Genomic DNA, 19,368 nt, shown 5'->3' on the forward strand with positions numbered 1-19,368 from the left:
AACGCTTCCTATAATTTGATATCAGTCTTTCATTTCTCTCTGAAAGAATAGCCCACTTGTCTTTGCAGAACTGCTGTAGCTCAGACAAATTAGTTGGTTTTCAAGTATGAACTGCTCATTTTAGGTCCTGCCACAGCATCTCCATGGGTTCAAGCCAGGACTTCGACTAGGCCACTCCAAAACTTTAATTTTGATAAACCAATTATGCTTCAGCTTCACCTCATGAACAGATGACCAGACATTCTCAAGAATGTTCTGGTGCAGAGCAGAATTCATGGTTCCTTCAATAATGGCAATTCACCCAGACCTTGTGAAACTACACACCTATATTTATGTAAAATGCATGTATGTAGCCTAAGTTACTCACCCAACAGAAGCCCAATAAGGACGCCAAAACTTGAAATTCCCATGTCCGGCTGAAAGATCTAAAAACGTAATGTTGGAAGAAAAAGAACTCGTGAAATTTCCTTAATTGCCATTGTGAGTTTGAAATGGTCCTTCTAGTAAATCACAATAGAAGCAGGAAGAGACGTCTCTTCTCCTCTGTGGCTCAGCCGGCTAGCTCTGATAGAGACAAACCCTTAACGTAACCTTACCCACGGTGAATATTTTGGTGGACAGTTAAAGTTTTTGTGAGCCATCAAACTTTATTACCCAGCCTTCTATTTTTTGCCTATAGTCCACCCAAATCCTCTCCCCGTGCATTCCGAGTATTCCCAGTATTCCCATTTTGGAGCCCCACTGATGCAACATCTCCCTTTTCTGTTCCTTGCAGTTTAACCCGGAATGCCAATGATCACTCAGTTCTCCTATATAATAAAACGCATATATGGGAGTTGTTCTAGTTGCACCAGTACTTTGTGCTCTGCACTGTACTCAGTCAATGGTTTCTGATGCAGAGTTAGTTGCTGCTCCATATATTATACAAGAATAATCAGTGGCAGATCTCATTAGAGACAGATATGCAGCACTGACTCTTTGTTCATGCCCCAGTCATATCCAGAAACACATCTCACAAGGTTTAATTTTTCCTTTTTGCATTTAGTCTCTATGTGATTTCTTTGATTTTTCTGTGTATATTTTTAATCAAGCCGCAATCTTAAGTATTTAAAGTCTTTCACCCTCTCCAATGACTATTATATAACATCCATATTATATTGCATTTTCTTGTGAAAGGCATGTCACCTGATTCAGCCACAGAGAGCTTGAATCCCCAATTATATGACCATTTTCCAACATGATCTATGGCTTTCTGAATACTGAGGTAAATTTCCAGGACAATCAAGGTATTTTTTTTCCCTTTTCCAAATGGCTCCATCGCCTGCACAAGGTGATGATTGTACCACAATACCAGTCTTCTCAGAGATTTATTGATCATAATGTTTAATAGTATGGGACTAATAGTACCCCGTATCATAAGCTTTTCATTTATTAAGTACACTATAACCACTATAACGTCCTTCACACACAGAATTTCAACTCGCTAAAACGCAGTAGTTAAGGTAACAATAACAGTAACAGTTCGTTTGTTACTTTAACTACTGCGTTTTAGCGAGTTGAAATTCCGGTTCCAAGTGCCAGCCTACTTTGGAGTGACAGTATTGCTGCTGGTCGTTCGTACGCGTGCCAGTTAAAAGTCAGTGAAAGCTTTTCGTGCCGATCAGGCGCTCGACTACAGCAAGGAAAGTATGTTATTCATGCCACCTGTGTGAGGCAGAATCAACACCCAAGTCATCCACAGCAGCACACAAACTACCCAAGAATGAAATCCCTTCACACAAATGAACGTTTTCTAATGGTCTCTTTTATATAAAATATATTGAAACATAAAAAATTGCTTACTCCAGCTTTAACCTGCCGTTTGCGTCTTACAATCGTGTACATTCTCATTGTAATTGGAATTAATTATAATATGTCTCCAATACTGAAGTAGCTTACGATAACACAAGAGGAAGCAAGGGCGAGCTGGGAGCTCCGAGCTCAAGTTTGCGAGTTCGCAGGAGAGGACCGAACACGCCCTGCGCGGATCTTGACCGTGAGACTTCAGACTACGAATGCCTCTCCACCCAATCCAACTAAAATATATCACTAGATAATAATCGCTGGTGTACAATGGCAAACAGTAATAATAATAAAAACAATGACAAGCCGCACATTTGGTCATGAACTTTTTAATGCTAGTTCGGTGTTACTTTCGGTTTCCAAACCCCCTATATTCATACATTCAGAGAACTTTAATTAATACCACTTGGGTTCCTTTAGCATGTTCGTGAAAAAGTTTCACATTTTAGGCCACTCACTTTTTCTTTTGAAGTTTTCAATGTTTCCCGGCCGCTCGTTCTACATGGAATCGCGGTCCAGGTTTCTGCGAGTCCCAGAGCGAACGTACAGGACACAAACCGCTCGTCTGGCCCCAAGCCTACTTCCTAACTTTTTTTGCGTAACCCGAACTCTCTTCGCATTTCCGCCTTATTTATGATCTCGCGTGAAAGTGATCCCAGCGCACATTTCCTTGGCCGTCGTATGTTTGGTACAAAACTGTTCATTTCAAGGAAGGATTCATGAAAATTTATACAGTGAACGGAGGAAGTAAGATGCAGGGTTAAGACCGCTTCTTTCTCCTTTGGTAATGCACATCACCTCAGACCAGCACCTTCGCTTGCATCAGGCTTGCACTTGGCCGCACTTGATCTCAACTCAATAATTTATTTTAGTGAATGTCAATATATGTTTATAACTACATTTAATAGTTTCAGACAAATTTGTTGAATTGTGTTAACTTGCCTGCCTAAAGCCATCTGCAAAGACTGAGTAAATATCACTGAATCCAGTAAGCCAACAAAGTAAACAAACCAGCATGAGTTAGATCTTGAAACAAAAATGACTGATGTCATTTAAAATACAAAATAGTTTATTAATTAGCCAATAGACCTAAAGTAATATCACGATGAAATGCTGTTTTCATGATTATGGATGCAAGTACATGAAGAAAGGAGTAGCTAATTTACATTTGCTCACGTCAGTACCCTACAGTGCTGAACAGAGGAAGGCTTGGATCTGTGCTGCTGCTTTGACAGAGTCACTGCAGGGAATGAACACTGGCATGTAAAGAGGGCAAATGCAGCACTGACAAAAACAGCAAAAAAAAAAAAACAGTTAAAAATTTTTAGAATTTACGAAAGTGCACAAAAGCACAGATTCTCTAGGCTCACCAGATAGTCAGCTCCTGCCTTCCTCTTGTCCTCTGTGTTACGGTTGGTAAGAGGAGCTTCTGATGATGTATTACAGGACAGAATGTCCACTGCCACAGCATGGCGATTGTCCATAGTTAGCTACCATCTTTGGTCTGTTTATTTTAATTTTATCATTTCTTATATTTCAGGGTAAGGACCCATGATGTGGAATGGAGGAGGAGACAGAGGCTGCTACATGAAAAAAACTTGGCAATGATGTGTGAACATAAATTCAATGTACACAGCAAGTTAGCAAGTTATTTTTCAAGGTATTGCATCTTTGAAGCTATATATTGTCAGTTAAGTAATGAGGTGAAAATATATATGAAAATTCATGAATAATGAGATGTTCTGGGTGAAACAACTGATAGTGTAATTACAAATGTTCAATACACTGAGATATATCAGGCATTTACATGATAGGCTTCATGATAGATGATAAAAAAATACAAAAAGATTGTCATTAAGTCAATTATTGGTGAATCCATAAATTATAAATGTGAAGCTAACCACTAAATGAGGGTGGAAAATTAACTCTTTAAAATTTTATTTTATTTTATTAACCAAATTTTACCAGCCACCCCAGAATTTTTTTTTTCAAACAACATTGCAAAATAAGGACTACGATACTTTACAGAAAGTGCATATGCAGTTATGTTTATGTTTTTCACCGGTGTGAAGCCGACAGACAGCACAATGCATAGATGCAGTACTTGATTCGTAAACTAGCAATTTACAAAACCTAAAAGTACGGTAACACTCAAACTAACAAGGATTAAAATTATTTTAAATCACACAGTTAAATAAAACTGGACTGAGATCCCAGCGTAAGTTTACCTTTGTGCCGGTGGTCGTGTCTACATGTGCCTTCCCCCACAACCTCTGCATCAGCAGCAATGGGGACATGGAGGAGCCAGATGTGGAGGGGGGTCGACCATGAGGGGGAGGGTGAGAGCCATCTCTACCAACCAGACGACCAGCTGCCCTGTCTGCTCCTGGTACTGCCAACCCTGCGACTGGCAGCTGCCCTGTCTGCTCCTGATACTGCCATCCCTGCGACTGGCAGCTGCCCTGTCTGCTCCTGGCACTGCCATCTCTGCAGACTGGCAGCTGCCCTGTCTGCTCCTGGTACTGCCATCTCTGCAGACTGGCAGCTGCCCTGTCTGCTCCTGGCACTGCCATCCCTGCAGACTGGCAGCTGCCCCATTTGCTTCTGGCACTGCCATCCCTGCAGACTGGCAGCTGCCCTGTCTGCTCCTGGTACTTCCATCCCTGCAGACTGGCAGCTGCCCTGTCTGCTCCTGGTACTGCCATATTTGCAGACTGGCTTTATTGCGGAGCCATGATTCACAAACTAACTCGGAATGTCCTTCATTTAGATGACTAACTTACTTGCGCGCGCAGTAAATTTTTTTTTTTGATGTTCCAGAGTTTTAATTGGCCAAAATACAATATAACATTTTTTGTCAGCCATTTGATTGGGTAGACCTGTGATCGGGATAGGCCGATGCCAACATGTGACTACGCGCCTGCCAAGCTAGCTGGAGCAGACATCTCTTCTTCAGCTTTTCGTTCAAATTGAACGCTTTTGCTTGAATCTCACAATGCTACGAAATGGCTGTGTAGGTAATGATCCATAAACAACACAAATATCAGACAACTTAATTACATAATCAGTTCTTAGGCCTAATGTCACTGATCAGACAATTTAAAGTATGGCATAATTAACTGCACAAATTAATTATAAGCAAATTAGGTCATGATAACACATGCTCACTTCATACTACCAATTACAAATGCTGACAGTAAATAAAGACTCCAGATACAAAAATTCAATTCATAAAATTTTATTAAAAAAAAAAAAAACAATAAAAAAATAATAAATAACTTATATAAAAACACGTCCAAAAGTGACTGGGAGTCTTAAAAAGGAAGCCAACCCAAACAGGAATATCTCATCCCAATGGAATCTCACCAAAAAAATTTTTTTTTAAGTCCCTTCAACTGAGGTGTCTTCAGGCTTTATCCAGTTGACTGTTAGGTGGACACAGGTGCGCATCGTCAAGCAATCAAGCCCCAATCCCCTCCACCTGCAGGATTAAGACGCACGCAGACTCCACAGAGCAAGGGAATGGAACAGTCCTGGTCTTCAGTGTAAGTTGTTATCCAGCAGACGTCGTTTTTTTCCGTTTCTAGAGCACTTTTTCAGTTAGACGAAGATAAGCACAGGTGAGCCAGTGTCCCATAAGACTCACTCCCCTTGGCTTTTCCCCATTCGGTAAGCAGGTAAGAAGCTCAGGCCTGCAGGTGAGCCAGTGTCCCATAATCCCCTTGGCTTTTCCCCATTCGGTAAGCAGGTAAGAAGCTCAGGCCTGCAGGTGAGCCAGTGTCCCATAGGACTCACTCTCCTTGGCCTTTCCCCATTCGGTAGGCAGGTAAGAAGCTCAGGCCTGCAGGTGAGCCAGTGTCCCATAAGACTCACTCCCCTTGGCTTTTCCCCATTCGGTAAGCAGGTAAGAAGCTCAGGCCTGCAGGTGAGCTAGTGTCCCATAATCCCCTTGGCTTTTCCCCATTCGGTAAGCAGTAGAAGCCAGGCCTGCAGGTGAGCAGTGTCCCAATACTCACTCCTTGGCTTTTCCATTCGTAAGCGGTAAGAGCTCAGGCCTGCAGGTGAGTGAAGGGGCTGCTAGACCTCCTCCGTCCAGCTGGGGGAAACGTTTTAGCTACTTTTCAGTCTTTTTCTTGTCATGTAAATTTAGTTTTCTTACTGTTGATTAAAATACTGGATTTTGGTCTTTGTATGTTGCGTCTCTTTGTGTTTGGTTCGAGGGTTTATTATAAACGGGCCGGACAGTGTGAGACGAAACACTGCATTTGGTTGAACTGGAAGGACTCTTAATTTCACTCTAATTCAGTGAGGCTTTGGACCCAAAACCAGAACTTTTGATGAGAACTGAACTGCAGGATCTATTAAGGATGAGCCCTTTCCAGAACCTGGTTTTACCCTGGACTCAGATGGTCTAACGGGACTTGCGCTCAAATGTAAGAGTGTAGAAAATCCAGATCTGTACATACTGAACAGTAAGGCACTGTACTGATGTTGTGTAAAGGCTTCACACGGTTAATTACATGGAAGAACAGACACTGAGAGGAAAACCTACATCCAGATAGTGCTGTTAAACCAGTGTGGTATGGAAGCATAATCCCTACATTAAGTTCACAGTGTAAACGCAAACTGGGATGTTGCATTTGTATTTGAATTATGTCATGATTTTTGTGCACATCGAATGTAAATGAAATGCAATTTCCAATTTGGATTTTAATTTGAAATAAGACTGGCTTAGTGTGAGTGGTTTCTAAAGCCCCTCTGAAGAAACATCAGGTGATCTTGTTACTAATGCTTTAATTCTGTGATTAATCCAAAAGGTTTTGGTCATTGTCCTTTTTGTGGAATGGTGGAGACCACCCTTTACTGTCATGTTGATCGCAGAAGACCTAAAGCATTATTTGAGGGGTGGGAAAACTAGTTTAGTAGCTTCAATGAAACGTGCTGATTGAAGCTCAGAACAACTTTAAAGTTTGGAGCTGGTTACAAAAAGTCTAATTTGTCAAAGTGGCAACTGATTCATCCAACAGTGCTATTCTGATGGATCTTTGGCGATTGGATCTTTGGCACTGTTTCGAGATTAATTTTGTTTTTATTTATATTATTAAAAATATTGTATTTTAATATCAGTTTATTGCATTTTTTCCACAAATACTCTGTGTATTTATTGAGAATCATGTCAATTCAATAAAGCATATATGAAATAAACTAATACATTTCTCTCTCCCCCTCTCAAACTGTGCCAGGTTGGTTTGTTGTTTGCTGGAGGAGGTGTGTCAGAAGGAGAGTTTGGCTTTTGAGCACCTGGGATTTCTATTTTGGTACCAAGGTATTTCATAAGGTATCTTTTTTGCATTTTTTATCTGGACAAGCTAAAGTGACTTCATGGCTCATACATGGAGGAACACAATTAAAAACGGGAGGTCTGTGAATTCAGTGAGCGTACTGAGGGGGCCTGTGTCTGTGTGTCTGAGGTGTGTGTGTATGCTCACTACAAACTCAATAACCATAGAAATTTTGGTGAAGGGGCGTCAAAAGTCTGTCCCCTCCCCCCTGTCCCTCTCCCTTTTCATGTCAGATCCAATTAAATTCATACCAGCAGATTCCCCTGCAGGTACAGCACAGTGTCATAGCGGTTCCACACTCTACAACATTTTCCCCTGCATTTCAATCAGGTCAGAGCGCTCCGCTTCGGGCTCGGGGAGATGGGGTTCAGTGGGAGATGGATTTGATTCGGACACGGGGAAATGGGGTTCGGTGGGAGAAGGATCCGATTCGGACATGGGGAGATCGGATTCGGGGAGAGCAGGATCCGTATTGGCCAAGAAGAAATGGTTCAGGGCTGTCAGGAATCAGAATACATGCTTCTCTTCTGCTGGAGCTGTTCTGATCTTCAGCGCTGGCTGCTTGGCAACGGACTACAAAGGCCCCCAACACCAGCAGCACCACTCCCAGCACTCCCAGCACAGTCCCAGCCACTGCTCCAGCAGAGAGAGGAGGGGCTAAGAAGGAAAGAGGGACTCGTTTAGGAGAAATGGAGCAGAGCAGGTAATAATCAGGCAGGAAGACTACAATAATAATATTAATAACAAGAATAATGATAATAATAACAACAATAATAAAAATAACAAGAACAATAACAATTATAATCCATTTACATTTAGCAAACATCCAGAGGGACTTGTAAAAAGTGCTTCCATGAAGGTTCATACCACAAGCAGAGCTGATGCAAAGTTAGCAGTCTGACTAACTGTAGTAGCACATTAGCAGTAGGCACTGAAGTAACTAGAGCCGCGTTTCCACCAAAAGTACCCGGAACTTTTAGTCCCAGGAACTACCTTTCAAGGAACTAACAGGGTCCTTCAGCCCATGGTTGTCTGCATTTTCACCGCGATCTAAAGTCCCGCGAAGATTAGGCAAATTAGCCCACTGACGTATGAAAAAGCGACGTTGTCGTCGGTCCATCTGTCATATGATTTCTTCTGTAACCCCATACTACCACCGAAGTAGCCTACATTATTTTCTAATAACCAAGACAGCCCGGAGGGGTTTATTCCACTTATATACAATGGGTTACCAACAATGACTATATATGGTTACTTTTGTATTTATTGATTTTTATCGATTTAATCACCTGGAATTGAAATATTCTTCTGCAGCCGTTTGGGCATATTTTACCGTTGTCAAGCAAAACTGTTGTTGGTAGTTGAACTTGGACCATTGTTATGCAACAAATAGGATATAACAGGCCAATAGTCAGATTGTAACTGTTTTATATATCCTCTCAAACACATTCATTATGTTTTTATGCGAACATTCGCTTTCATGTCTTGACATCCAAAGCGACAGAATGCATTCACATTTCCAATATAACTGGCAACAACAGCAGAAAACATGCACACGTTGTAAACAATTTGCTGTTTGATTACTTTCTCATCGTCAATTCTATATAGGCTAATCGCAAAATGACAAGAATAGAACTAAAACTCGGACTTGCGTGAAAATGTAAATTAGTAGTGGTACAGCCACCGTTTGCTTTCCTTCGAAGTTACTGCTAGCCGAGCAGCGAAGTGTGCCCTCCAGATGCGAACCATGCACCATAAATAAGTCCATAGTCTTCCTGGTCTTTTTGTGGAATTGAAGAATGGCAGAGTAAAATTACGGCAGTCTGAAAAAGCTAAAGGTACGATTACTGGAATTAACCTGTTATTTTACCCTGACAAAAAGTGCGGAAGGTGATTTCCAGTTTGCTTTTACTGTATCACCAATGTGAATTACGCAGAACTACCGCATACCTCACATAACTGTATCAAACGTTTTGAGTCAATTACAACGGGCTAACAAAGAAAACCCGGAAGAAAATATTCAGCAACAGAATTAATCCGTTTGAATGTTTTGGTACGTAATATGCTGTCCCAGCACGAATGCTTAGCATTTTATAAAATGAATACTAAAGCAAGAAAAGAACAGAAGAGCACACGTTATAATTCCAAGACGTTGGCAGGCTATAACCAAAACTAGGCTACTGCACCGCATAACATACAAATTTGATTTGAAGTTATTATGAAAATAAATTGGTTTGCGGCTGCATATTTTCAAACATGGCGGCTGAAAACAAACACAAAAAAAGCTGCGAGTACTCGACCAAACAGAAATGTTCAGCGCTGCAACCTCCACCCAAAAGGTTCCTGTAATTTCGGAAAGTACTACCCCCCGAGCAGGAACTTTTTGGGGGGTAAAATAAAGCCCCCGGAACTAAATTTAGACCCTAGTTCCTGCGGTGGAAACGCGGCTTATGTAAACCTACAACATAACAGGAAGTGCCAGCGTAGGTGGGAGGAGACTGTGGATGTTGTGGTTTCAATAGAATATGTGCTTTGAGGAGGGTGGTGTTATTTATTTATTTGTTCTATTTGAAAAACAAAAAAAGAGCCTTGCTTTGGCACAAAAAAAGTTGAAAGCTTATTTCCATTGTGATCCTTCATGTAAAATAAATCATCCAGGGCTGCACCATTAGCCAGGTGAGCAGTGGAGTGGTGAGCAGAGGTGTGACAGGCAGGTAGATCAGGTGATGACAGAGGAAAGGCGCTGTGTTCTGTACCAGCTGGATGAGGCTGGCAGCACACAGAGCGGGACCAGCAGGAAAGAGAGGCACAGTACTTCACTCACACGGCACCAGGGCCTGCACAATGAGCTGGGTAGGGCTCATAACCATCAAAGGACTGATTCTGCAGCTGTAGGGTGTGGGGAGGAATCAGCAGCTCTCAGTAACAGCTCGCTATCTGGAAATACACTGATTCTTAGCACTCCAGAATGCAGATACCATTGTAGTACCAAGGGGAATGGAGATGGAGGTAAGCAGAGATTTAAGTTGAGAGCATTCAGCTGGAAATATCATTCAAGACAGGCTTGTTGTGTGAGGAAATCTGCACATCCATGGATGGAGAACAGAGACTCAGCTCTGTGAGCTCAACACAGCACAGCGGTGATAGAGGAAGCTATGCTACTGAGACAATAGCGGGCCGAAGAGAAATAGGCGAGGCCGAGGATGGAGCCCTGGGGTACTCCTGCACTAAGCACTAAGGCAGAGGGTTTCTATGATACAGCCCTGCCATGTGGGGTGGTGGGGGGGTGGGGGGGTGGTGGTGTTATTATAGTGACATTCTTTCACTGTCAGATAAGCCACTGCCCTTTCCTAGGACATTTTCTGTGCCTAAAGCCTGTCTTACAGCAGCAAACCAGCTAAAAGGCATCCAAGCGTTTTCTCCAGCTTTACTTTACAGACAGTGAACCCAGTACAGTAATTTGTGGCCAGATAGAGGCGAAACCCGACACTAAAGGCTTCAGCAGGCCATCTTCATACTTTCTGGAGCCAGGTAGTCCATAGGCCGATACATTTCAGTAAATTCAACGGTATTGTGAAAATACTCATTTTATGCACATTCCATAAGAATTGTAGTCTAATAAAAAAGGAATCAGTCTTCTTTCCAATAATTGTCAGGATTTAGTAGACTGATAGGCAACAGACATTGTTTGACAAATGTTTTATCTAGCAATTCTGGGAAAAGAAGACATAAAAATAGACAAAGCTAGGCAACATCTTAGAAATAATGGCCTAAGATTGCAAAACATTTAGACTAAAACCTCTACCTTTGTCTGCTGTGCTTAAAGGGACAGAGCATGACAATCATACATGAGGCATTGTGGAAAATAAATGTGCTAAATGAAGTTAATCATCTCTTACACTTGCCAGTGCTGCCAAACCAAAACAATTAAGAGAGAAGAACTAAGAACACAAATGCATAATAAAGGTCATGTGTAAGTGCCTTAATCGGCCTTTTTTATTATTCTATATAATATATATTAGTCTTATTATTATTTCCATTATTTTCCCAATGGATTACAGCATCCATAACTCAGTGGAATAACAGAGTGGGCCAATAAGATGCTGAGCCCTGCATCTGCACAAACACACAGATCTGAAGAGGAGGACCGTACCTGAGACGTGCAGAGAGACAGAGCCGACGGTCCTGTTGGTCTCAGGATCGGTCACCTTGTAGACTCCGGCATCTTCCAGTGTCACACTCCTCAGCAAAAGGATGTAGTTCTGGGCCAGAAGCTCACATCTCTGAGCACAACGCTCCCCATACCTGACTGGGCCTTTATTTGCATCAAGCGTCAGCACCTCATCTGAACCAAGGCCTGCACTGAATGTTACCCTCACTGGGTCTGCGGTATAGAGCGGTATGGAGAGCAAACCACCGGCCTTCACTGTGAGGGTCTGGGGTGGGTGGCCTGTGAGGGCAGGGAATTCATTTACATATTTGCATATTTTACACTTTCATGTATATTTACAGGGGATATGAACACATTATCAACAGCAGTCAGCTTATTCATGTAAAAAGGTCAAAATAATATACGACAAATTATGGCATCCTAAAAATGACTGGTGTCATTTTTCATCAAATGTGAGGTACATTACACAATATTTCTGTGAATTATTAAATATTTTTACGTTTGCACTGATTATAAGTAATTTAAGAAAGAATGGCCCCTCTACAAAACTGAAGATTTAATTTTACCTGTAACAACGAGCCTGACAGAATCTGGGTTCCCACTCTCTTTTGGACTGCTGTAGAAGCACTGGTAGTCGTCTTCATCTGAAAACCGTGTCTGTCTGATGGTTAAAGACATGTTTCCATAGAGGGCTTGTTCTGGGGAAACTGAAGCTCTGTTCTCGAACCTGGGCCCATAGGTGGTGCTGTTCTTAAGAAGCTGGTAAACGTTCTCTCTGCCTCTCATCCAGAGGATATCCAGATCATCAGCACGCGCTTGCATATTAATGTTCCCAAAGCAAGGAAGACTGGCAGAATTTCCCATCGCTACGGGAACATTTGATGTGACTGAGTGAGAGGGAGAGATTTCAGGGAAACAAATATAGATTCAAATTAGGAAATAAAACAATTGAAGACAGTAACAATTCCAGTTATTTAGGTTTAAAAATGAGCTCAACAGGAAGCTTTAACTTGGTGGTAAATGAACTGAAGGAGAAAACACGCTGGGCATTCTATGCCATAAAGAAAAATACTCAAATTATACTGCCTGTCAAAATTTGGCTTGAAATATTCCAATCAGTGATTCAACCAATTGCATTATATGGCAGCAAAGTGTGGGGTCCGCTCACAGAGCAAGATTTTACTAAATGGGACAAACACCCCATAGAAACCCTGCATGCAGAACTTTGTAAAAACATCCTCCATGTCCAGAGGAAAGCACCAAACAATGCATGCAGGGCATAATTAGGCCAATACCCATTATTAATTAACATCCAAAAAAGGGCAGTTAAATTTTGGATTCACCTCAAAAACAGCGACCCCCACTCGTATCATTACAAGGCCCTGAAATACCAAGAGATGAGCCCAAAGAAGAGTCCCCTCAGCCAGCTAGTCTTGAAGCTGAGTTCATTAACCCCTACTAACACAAAGCAGCCTCAAAACAGCAACATACAAACAATTAGAGTCAACCAAATTATAGCTAAACATAAAGAAAATTACATCACCTATTGGGACACACAAACAAAAACACAAAGCAAATTAGAATGCTATCGGGCCCTAAAAAGAGACGGCAGATTACCTGACCACAGTGAAAGATTTAAAGGTAAGTGTTCCCTTACCATGCCAATAAAGCTTATTGAATTGAATTGAGAGAGAGAGAGAGAGAGAGAGACACACAGAGAGAGAAAAAGCTTTTCAAAGCATTCCTGGCATACAGGAATTGAACAGCTCAACCATGTTGCTGGGGTAGATGAAGGCCCTGATGCAGCATATACTGTCTACTGCAAACCACCCAAGGCTTGTGGGTTTTATACAGACTGGAATCATCCTGTCCCCCCAAAAACAATACTAATAAAGAATAATAATAGTAATATCCTTTGTCAAATAAAAAAACTTTTTGGGCTATCAAATCCACAAACACCAAAAACATTCACTAAATCTGTAAAAAAAGTGACATGTCCTTGCCTCTAATTTCCAGTTTCACATCCGAAAGTATGATCCCATGCTTGTACTGGCATATGTAGATGCCGAGGTCACTGTACACCACAGGACTGAGGGTGAGGCTGTAGTTTCCCGGCTCTGTTAGGTGGGAGGATTCCACCCGTCCCTGGAAGCCGCTTCCTGGGGAAAAGGATCCGGTGTGGAGTTTGGCCACGGGCAGCCACTCAGGATGCTCATACTGCTGAAACCGCCACTCCACATCCCTGCTGGGGTCTCCATGGCAGGGGAGCGTGAGGGAATCGCCGACGCTCACAGATAAACCCAGACAGAAGACTGCCAGCTGGGCTAGGGGTGGAAGAATGAGAACAAGCGCAAAACTGGATGTTCAGTCAGCGTAAGAGAAATCTCACAGTGTTGGACTTTTCATGCATAAGAGAAAACAACTCAATTCATACTGTGAGCTCCATTATGTTGGGGACAAATAAAAAATTTTCTTGATTTGGGTCTGGACTCCACTATTTTAACAGTTCATATGTAGCTAAAGTGCAGATTCTCAGCTTTTAATCAAGGGTTTCACCATGCAGAAATGACTGCACTTTTTATACATAGACCCCTTATTTCAGGGCATCATAAAGTCGGGGACAAATGGTGTTTCAGGTTTTTCTGATTGGTCAGGTGTATTTAGCTGCTTGCCTAGTGCAGGTATAAGACAGCTTTCAGTATCTAGTCTTGATTCTAGCCTTTTGATTATATTTGGAATCTGTTGCTGGCATTTGCAACAAGAACCAGAGTTGTGCCAATGGAAGTCAAGAAAGCTATTATGAGGCTGAGAATTAAGAATAAAAAACAGCCAGAGACATAGGCTAAACCTCAACCAAAATCAACTGCTTAGAACATCATTAAAATGTTTGACAAATATCCAATAATAGAGGAAATCAGGAAGGGGGCAAATGCTTTTTTTACATCACTGTGTATGTAGATGTGTAAATACTGTATAATGTATATGCACTGTTCTTGCTGTGAAATGAAGTAAATTTTTCAAAACCCACACTTCTCACATTGCAAATTGATGGGAGAATGTCTCTCATCTAATCTGCCTTAAACGACTCATTAGACCTTGTGAATCCACAAACCTTTATTTATGCAAAATGCATGTATGTAGCCTAAGTTACTCACCCAACAGAAGCCCAACAAGGACTCCAAAACTTGCAATTCTCATGTCCAGCAGGGACTGTTACTGAAAGATCTGAAAATGTAATGTTGGAAGAAAAAGAACATCTGTGAAATTTCCATAATTACCATTGTGACTTTGAAACGGTCTCTCTAGTAAATCACAACAGAAGCAGGAAGAGACGTCTCTTCTCCGCTGTGGCTCAGCTGGCTAGCTCTAATAGTCTGGCTGAAGACAACCCCTTAACAAAACCTTTCACGCAGTGAAAAATTGGTTGGGTGTAGAAGATTTCACGTGTTAGTTATGGTTGCGTGCTGAAAGGCTGCATGTTGAAATTTTGGAAGAGTGTTAAAGTTTTTGTGAGTTGCTTGTCTTTGGCTTAATGGCAGGTTGTAAACTTGTGTAAAGGCACATATTGCCACCTACTGTAACAAAGTGTGTAGTGCCATGCTGATTACATTATTGATTTGCATTCTATATATTAACCCTCTATTTTCATTGTTTAAATAATGCCCTGTTTAACTCCCACTGTTTATCCCCAATCTCCAACAATCCTTTGATGCTCCATTCTCTGCCAATTTCACCCATCCTTCCACAAAGTCTCTTTCAGCATCGTATTTCTTACATTCTAAGAGCACATGTTCTACGTTTTCTGTACATTTACATATCTCACATTTATCAGATGCTCTCTTATGATATAAAGTGTTGAATTTAATCCTGTGAGTCCAAATCTAAGCCAAGAGAGAGTAACATCATCTCTCCTGCGTCTTCCTGTAGCCTAAATGATTTTACTTTAACAAATCTCTTTATCTTGTAATATTCCCTACCCTTGGAATGCATATCCTGCATGTTTGCCGTGTTTCATTAGTGATTTTGCATCACCCTTTCCAAAAGGTATTGCTAAGATGTCATCACTGTTCAATTTCAGAGCTTGTTTATCCATTTTATCATCCATTTTCTACTGTAAGAATCCATAACTATACACAGGAACTTTGGGGCCTCTGGCTCCCAGACTTTTTTGGTCAACCAAGGAAGTATGTGCCTGTCTCCTAAAGTGTAGAGGTAATTCACTAATTTTGATAAGTAAAGCATTTATGGGAGTTGTTCTAGATGCACCTGTACTTAGGTTTCTGATGCAGAGTTAGTTGCTGCTCCATATATTACACAAGAATAATCAGTGGCAGATCTCATTAGAGACAGATATGCAGCAGTGACTCTTTGTTCATGCCCCAGTCATATCCAGAAACACATCTCATGAGGTTTAATTTTTTTTTAGTCTCTATATGTTTTATATGTTTCCATGTGTCTTTTTGATCAAGCCACAATCCTTTTTTTTTTTTTTTTTAGAGTATTTTACCCTCTCCGTTGATTATTATATAACATCCTTACTATATTGCTATCTGTTCATTTTTATTGTGAAAAGCATGTCACCTGATTCTGCCACAGAGAGCTTGAATCCCCAATTATATGACCATTTTTCAACATTATCTATGGCTTTCTGAATACTGATGTAAACTTCAAGGACTTGAGGTAAAAAATTTTCCCCTTTTCCGAATGGCTCCATCACCTGCGTATGGTCAATACCAGTGTTCTCAGAGACATTTATTGATCATAATGTTAAATAGTATGGGACTATAGTATAGTATTCCATTATCAATACTATACACATCACAAATTTCAAATCCTACCTTTACTTTAAAAGTTCTGTTTTAGATAAATATGTCACCCAGGTGCACAGCTTTACATTGATACGTATATTGTTCATTTCTTATCAACAGTCCCTCTTTCCACACAGAATCATAAGCTTTTTATATATCAAGTACACTATAACCATGACGTCCTTCATAAACTGTTTCTTCTCAACTTCATTGCTTACTTTACCTAGAGCGTTTTAGCGAGTTGAAATTTCGGATTCAAGTTGAACACAATCGCAGGTGATGCGTTTCTATAGGGAATGGGGATGTGACGCCATCAACAGTTGACGTTAGCGCGAAAATGCCGGTTCCACGTGCCAGTCTACTGTGGAGTGACAGTATGGCTGCTAGTCGTTCGTACACGTACCAGTTTATAGTCGTGAAAGCTTTTCGTGCCGATCAGGTGCCCGACTACAGCAAGGAACGTATGTTATTTATGCAACCTGTGTGAGGCAGGATCAACTCCACACAAACTACCCAAGAATGAAATCCCTTCACACAAATGAACGTTTTTGGTGGTCGCTTGACAATTATATAAAATATATTGACACACAAAAATTGCCTACACCAGCTTTAACCTCCCGTTTGCGTCTTACAATGGTGCACATTTTCACTGTAATTGGTATTTATTATAACATTTCTCCAATACTAAAGTAGCGTAAGATAACACAGTTGGGGAGCACGCTCTCCGCGGATCATGACCGTGAGACTATACCAGTGGTGTCAAACTCGTGCCATGGAGGGCCGTGTGTATGCAGGTTTTCATTCCAACCAATTAATGCTGCCTTAATTGAGTCCAATTACTCATTCAGCCATATGCGTTTAACTGCATTGAAGCACAGAATATAAGAAAAATTTTATTTAGACAATGCGGGTCACCATAGACGTCGGGTCACCATTGTGCACAAACCTGCATCCCTAATTCAGCAAATAATTTAACTAATTATATAATCAAGATCTGAGGCTGGAATGAAAACCTGCATACACACGGCCCTCCATGGCACGAGTTTGACACCACTGGACTATACGGATTCCTCTACGCACAATCCAACTAAAACATATCACTAGATAATAACCACTGGGGTATAATGGTAAACAATAATACATAAATAAATAACACAATCACAAGCTGCACATTTGGTCATGAACTTTCTTATGCTAGTTCGGGGTCAGCTTACTCTCGGTTTTCAAACCACCAATCTTCATTCATTCATTCATTCGGAAACTTTGATTCATTCCACTTGGCTTCATTTAGACTAGCATGTTCATTTTAGGCCACTCTTTTGAAGTTTTCAGCGGTTGTTCCCGCCGCACGTTCTAGCTACATGGAATCGGGTGTCCAGTTATCTGCGAGTGGAAGCGCAAAACCAGCAGCGACCGGCGATGAACATCCAGAAACTGTAAAAAGTTCAGGCGCTCGACTACAACAAGGGAAGTATGTTATTCATTGCACCTGTGTGAGGCAGAATAAACTCCCAAGTCACCTAGAGCTCCACACAAACTACCCACGAATGAAATTCCTTCACACAAATGAACGTTTCGTAATGGTCCCTTGGGGTCCCTATGGGGCGACATAGCTCAGGAGGTAAGACCGATTGTCCGGCAGTCGGAGGGTTGCCGGTTCAAACCCCGCCCTGGACGTGTCGAAGTGTCCTTGAGCAAGACACCTAACCCCTAACTCCTAACTGCTCTGGCGAATGAGAGGCATCAATTGTAAAGCGCTTTGGATAAAAGCGCTATATAAATGCAGTCCATTTGACAATTAAATAAAATATATCAAACAGAAAAATTGCTTACTCCAGTTTTAACGTCCCGTTTGCGACTTACAATGGCGCACACTCATTATAATTGGTATTAATTCCAACATTTCTCCAATATTAAAGCAGCATACGATAACAAAAGAGGACTTTTGGCAAGAGCGAGTTGGCAGGCGAGGACCGAACACACGGTTCTTCACCCGTGAGAATATCAACTACGAAAGCCTCTCCACCCAATCTACCTAAAATCACTAGATAATAATCGCTGGGGTATAATGGCGAACAATAATATATATTTTTTTAAACACAAAGACAAGCCTTACCTTTGGTCATGAACTTTATGTTAGTTCGGTATTACTTTCGGATTCCGAGCCATCTGTCTTCATGCATTCAGAGAACTTTGATTTATCCCACTCGCCCTCATTTAGCGTGTTCGTGAAAAAGTTTCTCATTTGAGGACTCACTTGTCACATGTGAGCTGGGACATGCGCACTTTAACTAAGATGGCGCCGTCCAGGAAAAAAGCATGTTCCTAATTATTACTGCGTTGTGATTCCGTCTGTTTTGTTTTGCAAGTTAACTTCAGTAAACGCTATGCAACTATATTCTTGTCGTCCATGCCTTGAGAGTTCTACAACGTTTAGCCGATTTAACAGGTGTCCAGCTTTCTGCGAGTCGCAGAGCGAAAGTAAAAACCAACTGGCTCCGCTAGTTTCACATTTCACTGTCTACAATCGTCATTTCTGCGTTATTTATGATCTCGAGTGATAGTGATCCCAGCGCACCTTTCCGTGGCCGTCGTATGTTTGGTACAAACCTGTTCATTACAAGGAAGGATTTATGAAAATGTATACAATGAACGGAGGAAGTAAGAGGCAGGGTTAAGACCGCTTCTTTCTCCTTTGGTAATGCACACCACCTCAGACCAGCACCTTCGCTTGCATCAGGCTTGCACTTGATCTCAACTCAATAATTTATCTTTATGAATGTCAATATATGTTTATAGCTACATTTAATAGTTTCAGACACATTTGTTGAATTGTGTTAACTTGCCTGTCTAAAGCCATCTGCAAAGACTGAGTAAATATGACTGAAACCAGTAAGCCAACAAAGTTAACAAACCAGCATGAGTTAGATTGTAGGAGAATTTTGAGACTCCCCATGAGTGTGATGACATCACATGTTAAAGTTAAGGTATTCCCATCAATGTTGATCAGACTGTTTCCTCCAAACTCTCGATGCTGCATGATAAAAATATATCACATGTATAACTATATACTAATATAATCAATATGTAATTTTTTTTAGTCTCTATATGTTTTATATGTTTCCATGTGTCTTTTTGATCAAGCCACAATCCTTTTTTTTTTTTTTTAGAGTATTTTACCCTCTCCGTTGATTATTATATAACA

The 19,368-nt window shown here is 41.2% G+C and overlaps 1 protein-coding gene and 1 long non-coding RNA gene across 21 annotated transcripts in view; one reads left to right on the forward strand and one right to left on the reverse strand.

Moving 5' to 3' along the window:
• LOC135255915 (CD276 antigen homolog) overlaps window positions 1–19,368 on the reverse strand; it is a 105,574-nt gene that overhangs the window by 6,611 nt on the left and 79,595 nt on the right. For 3 of the 20 annotated variants that reach the window (XM_064337722.1, XM_064337719.1, XM_064337726.1), the window contains one exon: window positions 14,511–14,580. The exons of 13 other annotated variants lie outside the window; for them this stretch is intronic. In XM_064337722.1, coding sequence (XP_064193792.1) covers window positions 14,511–14,553 — 43 coding nt within the window. In that variant the 5' untranslated portion in view covers window positions 14,554–14,580. Of the gene's footprint in view, window positions 1–367; window positions 426–2,300; window positions 3,194–14,510; window positions 14,581–17,334; window positions 17,696–18,279; window positions 18,420–19,368 lie in introns of those variants that run through there. 4 more of the 20 variants (XM_064337723.1, XM_064337724.1, XM_064337725.1 and 1 more) reach the window with 4 other exon arrangements.
• LOC135255931 (uncharacterized) lies at window positions 5,665–5,977 on the forward strand. Its single transcript, XR_010330319.1, has 2 exons — window positions 5,665–5,767; window positions 5,904–5,977. It is a non-coding gene; the product is annotated as an uncharacterized LOC135255931 (long non-coding RNA).

Source organism: Anguilla rostrata, chromosome 5 (assembly GCF_018555375.3).
Source record: "Anguilla rostrata isolate EN2019 chromosome 5, ASM1855537v3, whole genome shotgun sequence".
Lineage (NCBI taxonomy): Eukaryota > Metazoa > Chordata > Actinopteri > Anguilliformes > Anguillidae > Anguilla > Anguilla rostrata.